General features: G+C 45.8%; 1 protein-coding gene across 2 annotated transcripts in view; it reads left to right on the top strand.

The window, feature by feature from the left end:
• Nucleotides 1-16,485: 16,485 nt before the first annotated feature.
• The window catches only part of kirrel1b (kirre like nephrin family adhesion molecule 1b), an 88,329-nt gene continuing 86,918 nt past the window's right edge, over nt 16,486-17,896 (top strand). For both annotated transcript variants that reach the window (XM_036986492.1, XM_036986493.1), the window contains exon 1: nt 16,486-16,924. In XM_036986492.1, the coding sequence (XP_036842387.1) occupies nt 16,876-16,924 (49 nt within the window). In that variant the 5' untranslated portion in view covers nt 16,486-16,875. The remainder of the gene's footprint in view (nt 16,925-17,896) is intronic.

The following is a 17,896-nucleotide window of genomic DNA, read 5'->3' on the forward strand; positions in this document are numbered from 1 at the left end:
TAGTGAAGGGAACTTTCTCTCCTGTACCAGTAGTGGGGGGAACTCTCTCTTGTACCAGTAGTGGGGGGAACTCTCTCTTGTACCAGTAGTGGGGGGAACTCTCTCTTGTACCAGTAGTGGGGGGAACTCTCTCTTGTACCAGTAGTGAAGGGAACTTTCTCTCCTGTACCAGTAGTGGGGGAACTCTCTCCTGTACCAGTAGTGGAGGGAACTCTCTCCTGTACCAGTAGTGGGGGGAACTCTCTCTCCTGTACCAGTAGTGGGGGGAACTCTCTCCTGTACCAGTAGTGGGGGAACTCTCTCTCCTGTACCAGTAGTGGGGGAACTCTCTCTCCTGTACCAGTAGTGGGGGAACTCTCTCTCCTGTACCAGTAGTGGGGGGAACTCTCTCCTGTACCAGTAGTGGGGGAACTCTCTCTCCTGTACCAGTAGTGGGGGAACTCTCTCTTGTACCAGTAGTGGGGGAACTCTCTCTCCTGTACTAGTAGTGGAGGGAACTCTCTCTCCTGTACCAGTAGTGGGGGAACTCTCTCTCCTGTACCAGTAGTGGGGGAACTCTCTCTCCTGTACCAGTAGTGGGGGAACTCTCTCTCCTGTACCAGTAGTGGGGGAACTCTCTCCTGTACCAGTAGTGGGGGAACTCTCTCTCCTGTACTAGTAGTGGAGGGAACTCTCTCCTGTGCCAGTAGTGGGGGAACTCTCTCTCCTGTACCAGTAGTGGGGGAACTCTCTCTCCTGTACCAGTAGTGGGGGAACTCTCTCTCCTGTACCAGTAGTGGGGGAACTCTCTCTCCCCTCCTCTCTCTTCTTCTTTTGTAGAATGTTAAGGAATATATTTTTATGTTTATGTTTTTTTTAAGGAAGGTGTGCATACTTTTAAATGTATTACTTTCAATTCAATTGATTTTTTTTCTTTTTTTCCCGAATAGATATTCAACACTGAAAGGTTAGAGGAGAACTTTGGCTTATTGTTTTGACAGTCTGACATGTTTATATCATTTCATGTAGGCTATATAGTGTTGCCTTATACACACACACACACACACACACACACATACACACACACACACACACACACACATACACACACACACACACACACACACACACACACACACACACACACACACACACCACACACACACACACACACACACACACACACACACACACACACATATGCATGGGGTACATGTGGTCTGTGACTACAGTGTGGTTGCATGTGTGTGTGTGTGTGTATGAGTGTAAGGTATGTATAATGATAGACCCAAACAGACTCTGGAGACACTAGATGCGTCCCAAAAAGGAACCCTAGTCACTATATAGCGCCCTACGTTTGACCTGGACCCATAGTACTTCCTAGTGCCCTATGTAGCAAATAAGGTTCCTTTTAGGGACGTGGACACTATCTGTGTTATTTTCCACCAATGTTATTGTTTTAATGAGGAGTCTATTTTCTTAGTGTTCTTTTCGGATGATAAGTCTTCCTTTTGAATAACTATCCATATCACATGGGAACAGTGCTGTGATGGACGTTACCTAATGTGTACTACAGCTAATGATGTCATCAAGGCCCGACTGCACTATGGTGATGATGTCATAATGCTGAGTTCTGTCTCCGTTGGCTGTTCTAATCTGTCCATACAGTATTAGCTTTTTTGTTACTATACCGATTCAGTTGTTGACTTCAAATAAACATGCATTTGGGTTAACTTCCTGTTGTTGTTATCATTATTATCTACTATACCTCCTCTCACACTTTTTTGTTATAGTAACCACTGGCTGTCACAATCGTTTTGCATTCAAATGTTATTTGTAAACTCATATCATCATCACCATTGATTACACATGTACATTTTGTCTCCTTGGTTTCAGAATAGATATTCACCTGAACAACACTGATGTGATATAGTCTGACTACCAAATATGTATACAATCTAACCAAATGGAATGTGTCACATGCTTGGTAAACAACAGTTGTAGACTAAAAGGCTCTGCATGTTCAATCTGCTGTCTACAGAGGCTGTACAGCATTTACTGCCATGCGGCCTCTGCTGAAGTCAGAGCAAACATTGGCCTACTTTTGCGCTTTGCAGAGCAGAGCAGACCTGTTGTGAAGGAAGAGCAGACCTGTTGTGAAGGAAGAGCAGACCTGTTGTGAAGGAAGAGCAGAGCAGACCTGTTGTGAAGGAAGAGCAGACTGTTGTGAAGGAAGAGCAGACTGTTGTGAAGGAAGGGCAGAGCAGACTGTTGTGAAGGAAGAGCAGAGCAGACCTGTTGTGAAGGAAGGGCAGAGCAGACATGTTGTGAAGGAAGAGCAGAGACGACCTGTTGTGAAGGAAGAGTAGAGCAGACTGTTGTGAAGGAAGAGCAGGCTGTTGTGAAGGAAGGGCAGAGCAGACTGTTGTGAAGGAAGAGCAGAGCAGACTGTTGTGAAGGAAGAGCAGATTGTTGTGAAGGAAGGGCAGAGCAGACCTGTTGTGAAGGAAGAGCAGACTGTTGTGAAGGAAGAGCAGACTGTTGTGAAGGAAGAGCAGAGCAGACCTGTTGTGAAGGAAGAGCAGACTGTTGTGAAGGAAGGGCAGACTGTTGTGAAGGAAGGGCAGAGCAGACTGTTGTGAAGGAAGAGCAGAGCAGACCTGTTGTGAAGGAAGGGCAGAGCAGACCTGTTGTGAAGGAAGAGCAGAGCCGACCTGTTGTGAAGGAAGAGTAGAGCAGACTGTTGTGAAGGAAGAGCAGACTGTTGTGAAGGAAGAGTAGAGCAGACTGTTGTGAAGAAGAGCAGACTGTTGTGAAGGAAGGGCAGAGCAGACTGTTGTGAAGGAAGAGCAGAGCAGACCTGTTGTGAAGGAAGGGCAGAACAGACTGCTGTGAAGGAACTGCAGAGCAGACTGTTGTGAAGGAAGAGCAGACTGTTGTGAAGGAAGAGCAGACTGTTGTGAAGGAAGAGCAAACTGTTGTGAAGGAAGAGTAGACTGTTGTGAAGGAAGAGCAGACCTGTTGTGAAGGAGAGCAAACTGTTGTGAAGGAAGAGCAGACTGTTGTGAAGGAAGAGCAGACTGTTGTGAAGGTAGAGCAGACTGTTGTGAAGGAAGGGCAGACTGTTGTGAGGAAGAGCAAACTGTTGTGAAGGAAGAGCAGACTGGTGTGAAGGAAAAGCAGACTGTTGTGAAGGAAGAGCAAACTGTTGTGAAGGAAGAGCAGACTGTTGTGAAGGAAGAGCAGACTGTTGTGAAGGAGGAGCAGACTGTTGTGAAGGAAGGGCAGAGCAGACTGTTGTGAAGGAAGAGCAGAGCAGACTGTTGTGAAGGAAGAGCAGACTGTTGTGAAGGAAGGGCAGAGCAGACTGTTGTGAAGGAAGAGCAGATCAGACCTGTTGTGAAGGAAGGGCAGAACAGACTGTTGTGAAGGAAGTGCAGAGCAGACTGTTGTGAAGGAAGAGCAGACTGTTGTGAAGGAAGAGCAGACTGTTGTGAAGGAAGAGCAAACTGTTGTGAAGGAAGAGCAGACTGTTGTGAAGGAAGAGCAGACTGTTGTGAAGGAAGAGCAGACTGTTGTGAAGGAAGAGCAAACTGTTATGAAGGAAGTGCAGACTGTTGTGAAGGAAGAGCAAACTGTTGTGAAGGAAGGGCAGACTGTTGTGAAGGAAGAGCAAACTGTTGTGAAGGAAGAGCAGACTGTTGTGAAGGAAGAGCAGAGCAGACCTGTTGTGAAGGAAGAGCACTGTTGTGAAGGAAGAGCAGACTGTTGTGAAGGAAGGGCAGAGCAGACTGTTGTGAAGGAAGAGCAGAGCAGACCTGTTGTGAAGGAAGAGTAGAGCAGACTGTTGTGAAGGAAGAACAGACTGTTGTGAAGGAAGGGCAGAGCAGACTGTTGTGAAGGAAGAGCAGAGCAGACTGTTGTGAAGGAAGAGCAGACTGTTGTGAAGGAAGGGCAGAGCAGACCTGTTGTGAAGGAAGAGCAGACCTGTTGTGAAGGAAGAGCAGACTGTTGTGAAGGAAGAGCAGAGCAGACCTGTTGTGAAGGAAGAGCAGACTGTTGTGAAGGAAGAGCAGACTGTTGTGAAGGAAGGGCAGAGCAGACTGTTGTGAAGGAAGAGCAGAGCAGACCTGTTGTGAAGGAAGGGCAGAGCAGACCTGTTGTGAAGGAAGAGCATAGCCGACCTGTTGTGAAGGAAGAGTAGAGCAGACTGTTGTGAAGGAAGAGCAGACTGTTGTGAAGGAAGGGCAGAGCAGACTGTTGTGAAGGAAGAGTAGAGCAGACTGTTGTGAAGAAGAGCAGACTGTTGTGAAGGAAGGGCAGAGCAGACTGTTGTGAAGGAAGAGCAGAGCAGACCTGTTGTGAAGGAAGGGCAGAACACACTGTTGTGAAGGAACTGCAGAGCAGACTGTTGTGAAGGAAGAGCAGAGCAGACTGTTGTGAAGGAAGAGCAGAGCAGACCTGTTGTGAAGGAAGGGCAGAACAGACTGCTGTGAAGGAACTGCAGAGCAGACTGTTGTGAAGGAAGAGCAGACTGTTGTGAAGGAAGAGCAGACTGTTGTGAAGGAAGAGCAAACTGTTGTGAAGGAAGAGTAGACTGTTGTGAAGGAAGAGCAGACCTGTTGTGAAGGAGAGCAAACTGTTGTGAAGGAAGAGCAGACTGTTGTGAAGGAAGAGCAGACTGTTGTGAAGGTAGAGCAGACTGTTGTGAAGGAAGGGCAGACTGTTGTGAAGGAAGAGCAAACTGTTGTGAAGGAAGAGCAGACTGGTGTGAAGGAAAAGCAGACTGTTGTGAAGGAAGAGCAAACTGTTGTGAAGGAAGAGCAGACTGTTGTGAAGGAAGAGCAGACTGTTGTGAAGGAGGAGCAGACTGTTGTGAAGGAAGGGCAGAGCAGACTGTTGTGAAGGAAGAGCAGAGCAGACTGTTGTGAAGGAAGAGCAGACTGTTGTGAAGGAAGGGCAGAGCAGACTGTTGTGAAGGAAGAGCAGATCAGACCTGTTGTGAAGGAAGGGCAGAACAGACTGTTGTGAAGGAAGTGCAGAGCAGACTGTTGTGAAGGAAGAGCAGACTGTTGTGAAGGAAGAGCAGACTGTTGTGAAGGAAGAGCAAACTGTTGTGAAGGAAGAGCAGACTGTTGTGAAGGAAGAGCAGACTGTTGTGAAGGAAGAGCAGACTGTTGTGAAGGAAGAGCAAACTGTTATGAAGGAAGTGCAGACTGTTGTGAAGGAAGAGCAAACTGTTGTGAAGGAAGGGCAGACTGTTGTGAAGGAAGAGCAAACTGTTGTGAAGGAAGAGCAGACTGTTGTGAAGGAAGAGCAGAGCAGACCTGTTGTGAAGGAAGTGCACTGTTGTGAAGGAAGAGCAGACTGTTGTGAAGGAAGGGCAGAGCAGACTGTTGTGAAGGAAGAGCAGAGCAGACCTGTTGTGAAGGAAGAGTAGAGCAGACTGTTGTGAAGGAAGAACAGACTGTTGTGAAGGAAGGGCAGAGCAGACTGTTGTGAAGGAAGAGCAGAGCAGACTGTTGTGAAGGAAGAGCAGACTGTTGTGAAGGAAGGGCAGAGCAGACCTGTTGTGAAGGAAGAGCAGACCTGTTGTGAAGGAAGAGCAGACTGTTGTGAAGGAAGAGCAGAGCAGACCTGTTGTGAAGGAAGAGCAGACTGTTGTGAAGGAAGAGCAGACTGTTGTGAAGGAAGGGCAGAGCAGACTGTTGTGAAGGAAGAGCAGAGCAGACCTGTTGTGAAGGAAGGGCAGAGCAGACCTGTTGTGAAGGAAGAGCATAGCCGACCTGTTGTGAAGGTAGAGTAGAGCAGACTGTTGTGAAGGAAGAGCAGACTGTTGTGAAGGAAGGGCAGAGCAGACTGTTGTGAAGGAAGAGTAGAGCAGACTGTTGTGAAGAAGAGCAGACTGTTGTGAAGGAAGGGCAGAGCAGACTGTTGTGAAGGAAGAGCAGAGCAGACCTGTTGTGAAGGAAGGGCAGAACACACTGTTGTGAAGGAACTGCAGAGCAGACTGTTGTGAAGGAAGAGCAGACTGTTGTGAAGGAAGAGCAAACTGTTGTGAAGGAAGAGCAGACTGTTGTGAAGGAAGAGCAGACTGTTGTGAAGGAAGAGCAGACTGTTGTGAAGGAAGAGCAAACTGTTGTGAAGGAAGAGCAGACTGTTGTGAATGAAGAGCAAACTGTTGTGAAGGAAGGGCAGACTGTTGTGAAGGAAGAGCAAACTGTTGTGAAGGAAGAGCAGACTGTTGTGAAGGAAGAGCAGAGCAGACCTGTTGTGAAGGAAGAGCACTGTTGTGAAGGAAGAGCAGACTGTTGTGAAGGAAGGGCAGAGCAGACTGTTGTGAAGGAAGAGCAGAGCAGACCTGTTGTGAAGGAAGAGTAGAGCAGACTGTTGTGAAGGAAGAGCAGACTGTTGTGAAGGAAGGGCAGAGCAGACTGTTGTGAAGGAAGAGCAGACTGTTGTGAAGGAAGGGCAGAGCAGACCTGTTGTGAAGGAAGAGCAGACCTGTTGTGAAGGAAGAGCAGACTGTTGTGAAGGAAGAGCAGAGCAGACCTGTTGTGAAGGAAGAGCAGACTGTTGTGAAGGAAGAGCAGACTGTTGTGAAGGAAGGGCAGAGCAGACCTGTTGTGAAGGAAGAGCATAGCCGACCTGTTGTGAAGGAAGAGTAGAGCAGACTGTTGTGAAGGAAGAGCAGACTGTTGTGAAGGAAGGGCAGAGCAGACTGTTGTGAAGGAAGAGTAGAGCAGACTGTTGTGAAGAAAAGCAGACTGTTGTGAAGGAAGGGCAGAGCAGACTGTTGTGAAGGAAGAGCAGAGCAGACCTGTTGTGAAGGAAGGGTAGAACACACTGTTGTGAAGGAACTGCAGAGCAGACTGTTGTGAAGGAAGAGCAGACTGTTGTGAAGGAAGAGCAAACTGTTGTGAAGGAAGGGCAGACTGTTGTGAAGGAAGAGCAAACTGTTGTGAAGGAAGAGCAGACTGTTGTGAAGGAAGAGCAGAGCAGACCTTTTGTGAAGGAAGAGCAAACTGTTGTGAAGGAAGAGCAGACTGTTGTGAAGGAAGAGCAAACTGTTGTGAAGGAAGAGCAGACTGTTGTGAAGGAAGAGCAGACTGTTGTGAAGGAAGGGCAGAGCAGACTGTTGTGAAGGAAGAGCAGAGCAGACTGTTGTGAAGGAAGAGCAGACTGTTGTGAAGGAAGGGCAGAGCAGACCTGTTGTGAAGGAAGAGCAGACCTGTTGTGAAGGAAGAGCAGACTGTTGTGAAGGAAGAGCAGAGCAGACCTGTTGTGAAGGAAGAGCAGACTGTTGTGAAGGAAGAGCAGACTGTTGTGAAGGAAGGGCAGAGCAGACTGTTGTGAAGGAAGAGCAGAGCAGACCTGTTGTAAAGAAAGGGCAGAGCAGACCTGTTGTGAAGGAAGAGCATAGCCGACCTGTTGTGAAGGAAGAGTAGAGCAGACTGTTGTGAAGGAAGAGCAGACTGTTGTGAAGGAAGGGCAGAGCAGACTGTTGTGTAGGAAGAGTAGAGCAGACTGTTGTGAAGAAGAGCAGACTGTTGTGAAGGAAGAGCAGAGCAGACTGTTGTGAAGGAAGAGCAGAGCAGACCTGTTGTGAAGGAAGGGCAGAACACACTGTTGTGAAGGAACTGCAGAGCAGACTGTTGTGAAGGAAGAGCAGACTGTTGTGAAGGAAGGGCAGACTGTTGTGAAGGAAGAGCAGACTGTTGTGAAGGAAGAGCAAACTGTTGTGAAGGAAGAGCAGACTGTTGTGAAGGAAGAGCAAACTGTTGTGAAGGAAGAGCAGACTGTTGTGAAGGAAGAGCAGACTGTTGTGAAGGAGAGCAAACTGTTGTGAAGGAAGAGCAGACTGTTGTGAAGGAAGAGCAGACTGTTGTGAAGGTAGAGCAGACTGTTGTGAAGGAAGGGCAGACTGTTGTGAAGGAAGAGCAAACTGTTGTGAAGGAAGAGCAGACTGTTGTGAAGGAAGAGCAGACTGTTGTGAAGGAAAAGCAGACTGTTGTGAAGGAAGAGCAAACTGTTGTGAAGGAAGGGCAGACTGTTGTGAAGGAAGAGCAAACTGTTGTGAAGGAGGAGCAGACTGTTGTGAAGGAAGGGCAGAGCAGACTGTTGTGAAGGAAGAGCAGAGCAGACTGTTAAGAAGGAAGGGCAGAGCAGACTGTTGTGGAGGAAGAGCAGAGCAGACTGTTGTGAAGGAAGTGCAGAGCAGACTGTTGTGAAGGAAGAGCAGACTGTTGTGAAGGAAGAGCAAACTGTTGTGAAGGAAGAGCCGACTGTTGTGAAGGAAGAGCAGACTGTTGTGAAGGAAGTGCAAACTGTTATGAAGGAAGAGCAGACTGTTGTGAAGGAAGAGCAGACTGTTGTGAAGGAAGAGCAAACTGTTGTGAAGGAAGGGCAGACTGTTGTGAAGGAAGAGCAAACTGTTGTGAAGGAAGAGCAGACTGTTGTGAAGGAAGAGCAAACTGTTGTGACGGAAGAGCAGACTGTTGTGAAAGAAGAGCAAACTGTTGTGAAGGAAGGGCAGACTGTTGTGAAGGAAGAGCAAACTGTTGCGAAGGAAGAGCAGACTGTTGTGAAGGATGAGCAGACTGTTGTGAAGGAAGAGCAGACTGTTGTGAAGGAGGAGCAGACTGTTGTGAAGGAAGAGCAGACTGTTGTGAAGGAAGAGCAGAGCAGACCCGTTGTGAAGGAAGAGCAGAGCAGACCTGTTGTGAAGGAAGAGCAGAGCAGACTGCTGTGAAGGAAGAGCAGACTGTTGTGAAGGAAGAGCAGACTGTTGTGAAGGAAGAGCAGACTGTTGTAAAGGAAGAGCAGACTGTTGTGAAGGAAGAGCAGAGCAGACCTGTTGTGAAGGAAGGGCAGACTGTTGTGAAGGAAGAGCAGAGCAGACTGTTGTGAAGGAAGGGCAGAGCAGACCTCTTGTGAAGGAAGAGCAGACTGCTGTGAAGGAAGAGCAGACTGTTGTGAAGGAAGGGCAGAGCAGACCTGCTGTAAAGGAAGAGCAGACTGCTGTGAAGGAAGAGCAGACTGTTGTGAAGGAAGAGCAGACTGTTGTGAAGGAAGAGCAGACTGTTGTGAAGGAAGAGCAGAGCAGACCTGTTGTGAAGTTGTCAAAGAAATGAGTTTGTGTTTATACAGGACCTGCCCCCCCACCAACCGTCAACCAATCATGTCAATGCGGAGCTATACTGAGCACTCCACATTGTTACAAAATTTGAGAGGCACACAGTAATGCTTGATTTAGCCTCCGTAATTTCATCACACCCTCCATACGAAGTCCCCGATCACATTTTCAGATCAAGCAAAAATTGTCTTTAACAGTGAAATGCTTACTTATGGGACTTTCCCACTCACTTCCGTCATCATGAAGTGCTTTGAGAGACTAGTCAAGGATCATATCACCTCCACCCTACCTGACGCCTTAGACCAACTCCAATTTGCTTACCGCCCCCAATAGGTCCACAGATGATGCAATCTCAACCACACTGCACACTGCCCTATCCCATCTGGACAAGAGGAATACCTATGTAAGAATGCTGTTCATCGATCACAGCTCAGCATTTAACACCATAGTACCTTCCAAACTTGTCATTAAGCTCGAGACCCCACCCTGTGCAACTGGGTCCAGGACTTTCTGACGGGCCACCCCCATGTGGTGAGGGTAAGAAACAACATCTCCACTATGCTGATCTTCAACACTGGGGTCCCACAAGGGTGCATGCTCAGCCCTTTCCTGTACTCCCTGTTCACCCATGACTGCGTGGCCATGCACGCCTCCAACTCAATCATGAAGTTTGCAGACGACACTACAGTGGTAGACTTGATTACCAACAACGACGAGACGGCCTACAGGGAGGAGGTGAGGCACTCGGAGTGCGGGGTCAGGAAAATAACCTCACACTCAACGTCAACAAAACAAAGGAGATGATCGTGGACTTCAGGAATCAGCAGAGGGAGCAGCCCCCTATCCACCTCGACGGGATAGTAGTGGAGAAGGTGGGAAGTTTTGAGTTCCTCTGCGTACACATCATGGACAAACTGAAATGGTCCACCTACACAGAGAGGTTGAAGAAATTTGGCTTGTCACCAAAAACACTCTCAAACTTTTACAGATGCACAATTGAGAGCATCCTGTCGGGCTGTATCACCACCTGGTACGGCAACTGCACGGCCAGCAACTGCAGGGTTCTCCAGAAGGTGGTGCGGTCTGCACAACGCATCACTGGGGGCAAACTACCTGACCTCCAGGACACCTACAGCACCCGATGTCACAGGAAGGCCAAAAAGATCATCAAGGACAACAACCACCCGAGCCACTGCCTGTTCACCCCTCTATCATCCAGACGGCGAGGTCAGTACAGGTGCATCAAAGCAGGGACCGAGAGACTCAAAAACAGCTTCTATCTCAAGGCCATCAGACTGTTAAACAGCCACCACTAACATTGAGTGGCTGCTGCCAACACACTGACTCAATCTCTAAACACTTTAATAATTAAAAAATGGATGTAATAAATGTATCACTAGCCACTTTAAACAATGACACTTCATATAATGTTTACATACCCTACATTACTCATCTCATATGTACAGTGCCTTGCGAAAGTATTCGGCCCTCTTGAACTTTGCGACCTTTTGCCACATTTCAGGCTTCAAACATAAAGATATAAAACTGTATTTTTTTTGTGAAGAATCAACAACAAGTGGGACACAATCATGAAGTGGAACGACATTAATTGGATATTTCAAACTTTTTTAACAAATCACAAACTGAAAAATTGGGCGTGCAAAATTATTCAGCCCCCTTTACTTTCAGTGCAGCAAACTCTCTCCAGAAGTTCAGTGAGGATCTCTGAATGATCCAATGTTGACCTAAATGACTAATGATGATAAATACAATCCACCTGTGTGTAATCAAGTCTCCGTATAAATGCACCTGCACAGTGATAGTCTCAGAGGTCCGTTAAAAGCGCAGAGAGCATCATGAAGAACAAGGAACACACCAGGCAGGTCCGAGATACTGTTGTGAAGAAGTTTAAAGCCGGATTTGGATACAAAAAGATTTCCCAAGCTTTAAACATCCCAAGGAGCATTGTGCAAGCGATAATATTGAAATGGAAGGAGTATCAGACCACTGCAAATCTACCAAGACCTGGCCGTCCCTCTAAACTTTCAGCTCATACAAGGAGAAGACTGATCAGAGATGCAGCCAAGAGGCCCATGATCACTCTGGATGAACTGCAGAGATCTACAGCTGAGGTGGGAGACTCTGTCCATAGGACAACAATCAGTCGTATATTGCACAAATCTGGCCTTTATGGAAGAGTGGCAAGAAGAAAGCCATTTCTTAAAGATATCCATAAAAAGTGTCGTTTAAAGTTTGCCACAAGCCACCTGGGAGACACACCAAACATGTGGAAGAAGGTGCTCTGGTCAGATGAAACCAAAATTGAACTTTTTGGCAACAATGCAAAACGTTATGTTTGGCGTAAAAGCAACACAGCTCAACACACCATCCCCACTGTCAAACATGGTGGTGGCAGCATCATGGTTTGGGCCTGCTTTTCTTCAGCAGGGACAGGGAAGATGGTTAAAATTGATGGGAAGATGGATGGAGCCAAATACAGGACCATTCTGGAAGAAAACCTGATGGAGTCTGCAAAAGACCTGAGACTGGGATGGAGATTTGTCTTCCAACAAGACAATGATCCAAAACATAAAGCAAAATCTACAATGGAATGGTTCAAAAATAAACATATCCAGGTGTTAGAATGGCCAAGTCAAAGTCCAGACCTGAATCCAATCGAGAATCTGTGGAAAGAACTGAAAACTGCTGTTCACAAATGCTCTCCATCCAACCTCACTGAGCTTGAGCTGTTTTGCAAGGAGGAATGGGAAAAAAATTCAGTCTCTCGATGTGCAAAACTGATAGAGACATACCCCAAGCGACTTACAGCTGTAATCGCAGCAAAAGGTGGCGCTACAAAGTATTAACTTAAGGGGGCTGAATAATTTTGCACGCCCAATTTTTCAGTTTTTGATTTGTTAAAAAAGTTTGAAATATCCAATAAATGTTGTTCCACTTCATGATTGTGTCCCACTTGTTGTTGATTCTTCACAAAAAATACAGTTTTATATCTTTATGTTTGAAGCCTGAAATGTGGCAAAAGGTCGCAAAGTTCAAGGGGGCCAAATACTTTCGCAAGGCACTGTATATCCTGAACTCTATACCATCTACTGCATCTTGCCTATGCTGTTCGGCCATCGCTCATCCATATATTTATTTGTACATATTCTTATTCATTCCTTTACACTTGTGTGTATAAGGTAGTTGTTGTGAAATTGATAGATTACTTGTTAGATATTACTGCACTGTCAGAACTGGAAGCACAAGCATTTCGCTACACTCGCATTAACATCTGCTAACCATGTGTATGTGACCAACAACATTTGATTTGATTTGATGAATAATGATAACTTGGCTATATACACGGGGTACCAGCACCCAGTCGATGTGCAGGGGTACAAGGCAATTGAGGTAGATATGTACATCTAGGTAGGTATTGCATGAATGGGCCTACTGTACTTACACATGCCAATGTATTGTATGATTTTACCTACTCATGCCAATGTCTTGTATGGATGAGTTTGCCTCCTACTCATTCCAGTGTATTGCATGTATAGTCAGTGTATTGCATGTATAGTCAGTGTATTGCATGTATAGTCAGTGTATTGCATGTATAGTCAGTGTATTGCATGTAGAGTCAGTGTATTGCATGTATAGTCAGTGTATTGCATGTATAGTCAGTGTATTGCATGTATAGTCAGTGTATTGCATGTATAGTCAGTGTATTGCATGTAGAGTCAGTGTATTGCATGTATAGTCAGTGTATTGCATGTATAGTCAGTGTATTGCATGTAGAGTCAGTGTATTGCATGTATAGTCAGTGTATTGCATGTATAGTCAGTGTATTGCATGTAGAGTCAGTGTATTGCATGTATAGTCAGTGTATTGCATGTATAGTCAGTGTATTGCATGTATAGTCAGTGTATTGCATGTAGAGTCAGTGTATTGCATGTATAGTCAGTGTATTGCATGTATAGTCAGTGTATTGCATGTAGAGTCAGTGTATTGCATGTATAGTCAGTGTATTGCATGTATAGTCAGTGTATTGCATGTATAGTCAGTGTATTGCATGTAGAGTCTGTGTATTGCATGTAGAGTCAGTGTATTGCATGTAGAGTCAGTGTATTGCATGTAGAGTCAGTGTATTGCATGTAGAGTCAGTGTATTGCATGTAGAGTCTGTGTATTGCATGTATAGTCAGTGTATTGCATGTATGTGATGTAGAAAATAAACCAACAGAGGGCAGTATTGTTCGTTAAAGCTCCCACCTAGGGACGCTCATTGGTGCTCACTGAAACCACCTCTATTTCTCTCTGTATTTCTCTCCTTCTACCCCTCTCTATCTTCCTCTGTCTCTCTTTCCCTCCACCTCTCTCTCCTGCTGTCTCTCTCTCTCCCTCTACATCTCCCTCAGTCTCTCTCTCCCTCCACCTCTATCTCTCCCTCTACCCCTCTCTATCTTCCTCTGTCTCTCTCTCCCTCCACCTCTATCTCTCCCTCTACCCCTCTCTATATTTCTCTGTCTCTCTCCCTCCACCTCTATCTCTCCCTCTACCCCTCTCTGTCTCTCTCTCCTATCTCTCCCTCTACCCCTCTCTGTCTCTCCCTCTACTGTCTCTCTCTCCCTCAGTCAATCTCTCTCCCTGCACCCCTATCTCTCCCTCTACCCCACTCTATCTTCCTCTGTCTCTCTCTCCCTCCACCTCTCTCTCCCTATACCCTTCTCTATCTTTCTCTGTCTCTCTCTCCCTCCACCTCTATCTCTCCCTCTACCCCTCTCTATCTTCCTCTGTCTCTCTCTCCTCAGTCTCTCTCTCCCTCCACCTCTATCTCTCCCTCTACCCCTCTCTATCTTCCTCTGTCTCTCTCTCCCTCAGTCTCTCTCTCCCTCCACCTCTATCTCTCCCTCTACCCCTCTCTATCTCTCTCTGTCTTTCTCTCCCTCCGTCGTTGTCTCTCTGTGTCTATCCCTCTTTATCTTCCTCTCTCTCTCCCTTCACCTGTCTTTCTGTCTCTACTCCTCTCTATCTTCCTCTATGTCTTCCTCTCTCTCCCTTCACCTGTCTTTCTGTCTCTACTCCTCTCTATCTTCCTCTATGTCTTCCTCTGTCTCTCTCTCCCTTCACCTGTCTTTCTGTCTCTCCATCCATCTCTCTCTCTCCCTCTGTCTCTCTTTCTCCCTCCATCTCTCTTTCTCCCTCTGTCTCTCTCTCTTTCCCTCCGTCTCTATCTCAATTCAATTCAATTCAATTCAAGGGGCTTTATTGGCATGGGAAACATGTGTTAACATTGCCAAAGCAAGTGAGATAGATAATATATAAAGTGAATATATAAAGTGAAATAAAAAATAAAAATTAACAGTAAACATTACACATACAGAAGTTTCAAAACAATAAAGACATTACAAATGTCATATTATATATATACAGTGTTTTAACAATGTACAAATGGTTAAAGGACACAAGATAAAATAAATAAGCATAAATATGGGTTGTATTTACAATGGTGTTTGTTATTCACTGGTTGCCCTTTTCTCGTGGCAACAGGTCACAAATCTTGCTGCTGTGATGGCACACTGTGGAATTTCACCCAGTAGATATGGGAGTTTATCGAAATTGGATTTGTTTTCAAATTCTTTGTGGATCTGTGTAATCTGAGGGAAATATGTGTCTCTAATATGGTCATACATTGGGCAGGAGGTTAGGAAGTGCAGCTTCTCTCTCCCTGTCTCTCTCTCTCTCCTTCCATCTCTATCTCTCCCTCTACCCCTCTCTATCTTCCTGTCTTTTTCTCACTCTGTCTCTCTCTCTCCATCCCTCCCTCTGTCTCTCTCTCTTTCCCTCCATCTCTCTCTCCCTCTGTCTCTCTCCCTCCCTCTGTCTTTCTCTCCCTTTTTTTCTCTCCCTCTACCCCCTCTATCTTCCTGTTTTTCTCTCCCTTCATCTGTCTCTCTCTCTCCCTCTGTCTCTTTCTCTCCCTCTACCCCTCTCTATCTTCCTTTATGTCTTCCTCCGTCTCTCTCCCTCCATCTCTATCTCAATCTCTCCCTCTCTATCTTCCTTCATCTCTCTCTCTCCCTCCCTTCATCTCTCACCATCTCTCCCTCTGTCTCTCTCTCTCTCCCTCCATCTCTCTCTCCCTCTGTCTCTCTCTCTCCGTCTCTCTCCCTCCCTGTCTTTCTCTGCCTTTGTTTCTCTCCCTCTACCCCCTCTATCTTCCCCTGTCTTTCTCTCCCTTCATCTGTCTCTCTCTCCCTTCACCTCTCTCTCTCCCCCTTTGTCTCTCTCTCTCCCTTTGTCTTTCTCTCTCTCTCTCCCTTCATCTCCCTCTCTCTCCCTTAATCTCTCTCTCTCCCTTCACCTCTCTCTCTCCCCCTTTGTCTTTCTCTCTCTCTCTCCCTTCATCTCCCTCTCTCTCCCTTCATCTCTCTCTCTCCCTTCACCTCTCTCTCTCCCCCTTTGTCTTTCTCTCTCTCCCTTTGTCTCTATCTTTCCCTCTCTCTCTCTCTCTCTCTCTCTCTCCCTTTGTCTCTCTCTCCCTTTTTCTTTCCCTCTGTCTCTCTGAACTGAACAGGATAATCAAACATGTTCCTGTGACACAACATTTCTGATGAAATGTGGGAGGATTCAGTTCTCAGTATGTGGGAGGTTTCAGCTCTCAGTATGTGGGAGGATTCAGTTCTCAGTATGTGGGAGGATTCAGTTCTCAGTATGTGGGAGGATTCAGTTCTCAGTATGTGGGAGGATTCAGTTCTCAGTATGTGGGAGGATTCAGCTCTCAGTATGTGGGAGGATTCACTTCTCAGTATGTGGGAGGATTCACTTCTCAGTATGTGGGAGGATTCACTTCTCAGTATGTGGAGGTCTGGCATTTTTGGAAAAAAAACGTTTCTGTGAAAAGCAAAATAAATTAGTACAGATGGAAAAGCTTCCATTGCCACTGAAAGGTGACTTCTTAGTAGTGTGGCTCAGCACAGATTTTTTTAAATGTTAAATCTGCCATTTCCATGTGTTTGAGGCAAACACTTGCAACCCACGTCTTGCTATTAGAAGCAGTAATCCAAAATGTAAGCTGTTTTTAAGAATGTAAACTGTACTGATTATAGTTCCTTTTTAGTAATGTTATAACCTCATCCCTGTTAGGTCTACATGTCATATTTTACTACGCAGCACTACATTACGCGGTGAAAAGCACATAGGTCTATGAGGCAGGTATCACTGACGGCAAACAGACAATGATTAACTGGTAGAGAGGCACGGCGCAACAAAGGACTTTCATGTAAGAGAATAACTGATGGTGTGCACAAGGGTGCAGTTCCCCATGTCGCCTCCTGCAATCATAGAGCACACTTATCCGTTTGCGGAGTAAAAAGATGTGATTTGGAGAAGCCTAGTCTAGGCTTTGGGTACGTTCTGTGGTGATTCTGTAGAGAGAGGCAGCGAGAAGAAGAGAGAGGAATTCACTCTTTAATGAGTGTACGGCTGTGCACGCAGCCAGAGAAAAGAGACTGAGAACGAAGGGAAGGAAGTCAGAAAAAAGTGGGGATAGATTTGAAGCACAAAACAAGTAAAAGCCAAGGAGGGACACGGACCGGAGACGAAACAAACCGCTGCAATTGACAATCAACCAAAAGATTGCTAATTATCTCCGTTATTGACGCGTAAACTAGGCTATTTCTAGGGGAATTGATGGTGTCTCCACAGAGCAGAAGTCTAACGGACCTTGCCGAGGGGAGGAATTCGAATGCACTCGGCTGAATCATGCTGATGTTGTTGTGGATAATAACTTTGGGTATCAGTTTTAACAAAGGTGAGGAAAACTGAAACCCGGTGATATGGTCATCTGCGTGGATGTTTATACATTCTGGTTATATGCAGTGGGAGCAAAATAGTAAAAGTTTGTATGTATCAATACCTCATCAGTCTTTCCGTATCCTACCTCTGTCCACTGAATACTACGTGTGTATCACATTCCACGTTTTAGACTGTAGGTTTTAAGTTTTTCACGAGTTTGTGCAGAATGAATACCGGAATAGGATTATTGAGCTGAAGGTTTTGATGGGAACGGAGGCATTATTCGTGGTCTCCCGGAAAACATGTTGACAGAAACGGATAATTAAAATGCAGACTATATAGCCTAGTGACATTTGGTTCATATTTCCACACTTAAAACGATTGTTCGTGCAGCCCCTATCAGGCGCTCAGAGAGAGAAAGAGAACCGAGACAAGACAGCAGCTGCATGTAGGTTATTGGTCTGATATGACCTTTGTATTGCATTAACCGAAATCATTCACACAACTAACGTCTAGTTTATAACACTAGGCTATAGCCCTTTATCACGGGAGAAATATGATAGTCCTACACGCATAATATAATTTACTCACTGCGCATGTTGTGCCAGAGAGAGAGAAACATTGATGAGGGAATGGCTGAATGAACAGAACAAGAGAAAACAGGGAAACTCCAGCTCGACTAGAACATAACAGTCACCAACCAGATCAATATCAACAACCAAGACAACTATGTATCTCTCTAGTGCAGGGGTGTCACTCATTGCAGGGTGCAGAACTGAAAATTGGTTATATTTCTTGCCGTCAAAATGAGCAAGCAAATGTCCTCTATCCATCGTTTTTGGAATTTTCGATGGTTCTGACTATCTCTTTCATTTCGGTGATTATTAGCGAGCTGGACACAGTCAATAAACTGTGTAAATGTAGGTCCATTATAATTTATACACATTTTAAAGTGGGTTATATTGAGTTGCATGTAGGTAGTATCGTG

Source organism: Oncorhynchus mykiss, chromosome 8 (assembly GCF_013265735.2).
Source record: "Oncorhynchus mykiss isolate Arlee chromosome 8, USDA_OmykA_1.1, whole genome shotgun sequence".
NCBI classification, from domain to species: Eukaryota; Metazoa; Chordata; class Actinopteri; order Salmoniformes; family Salmonidae; genus Oncorhynchus; species Oncorhynchus mykiss.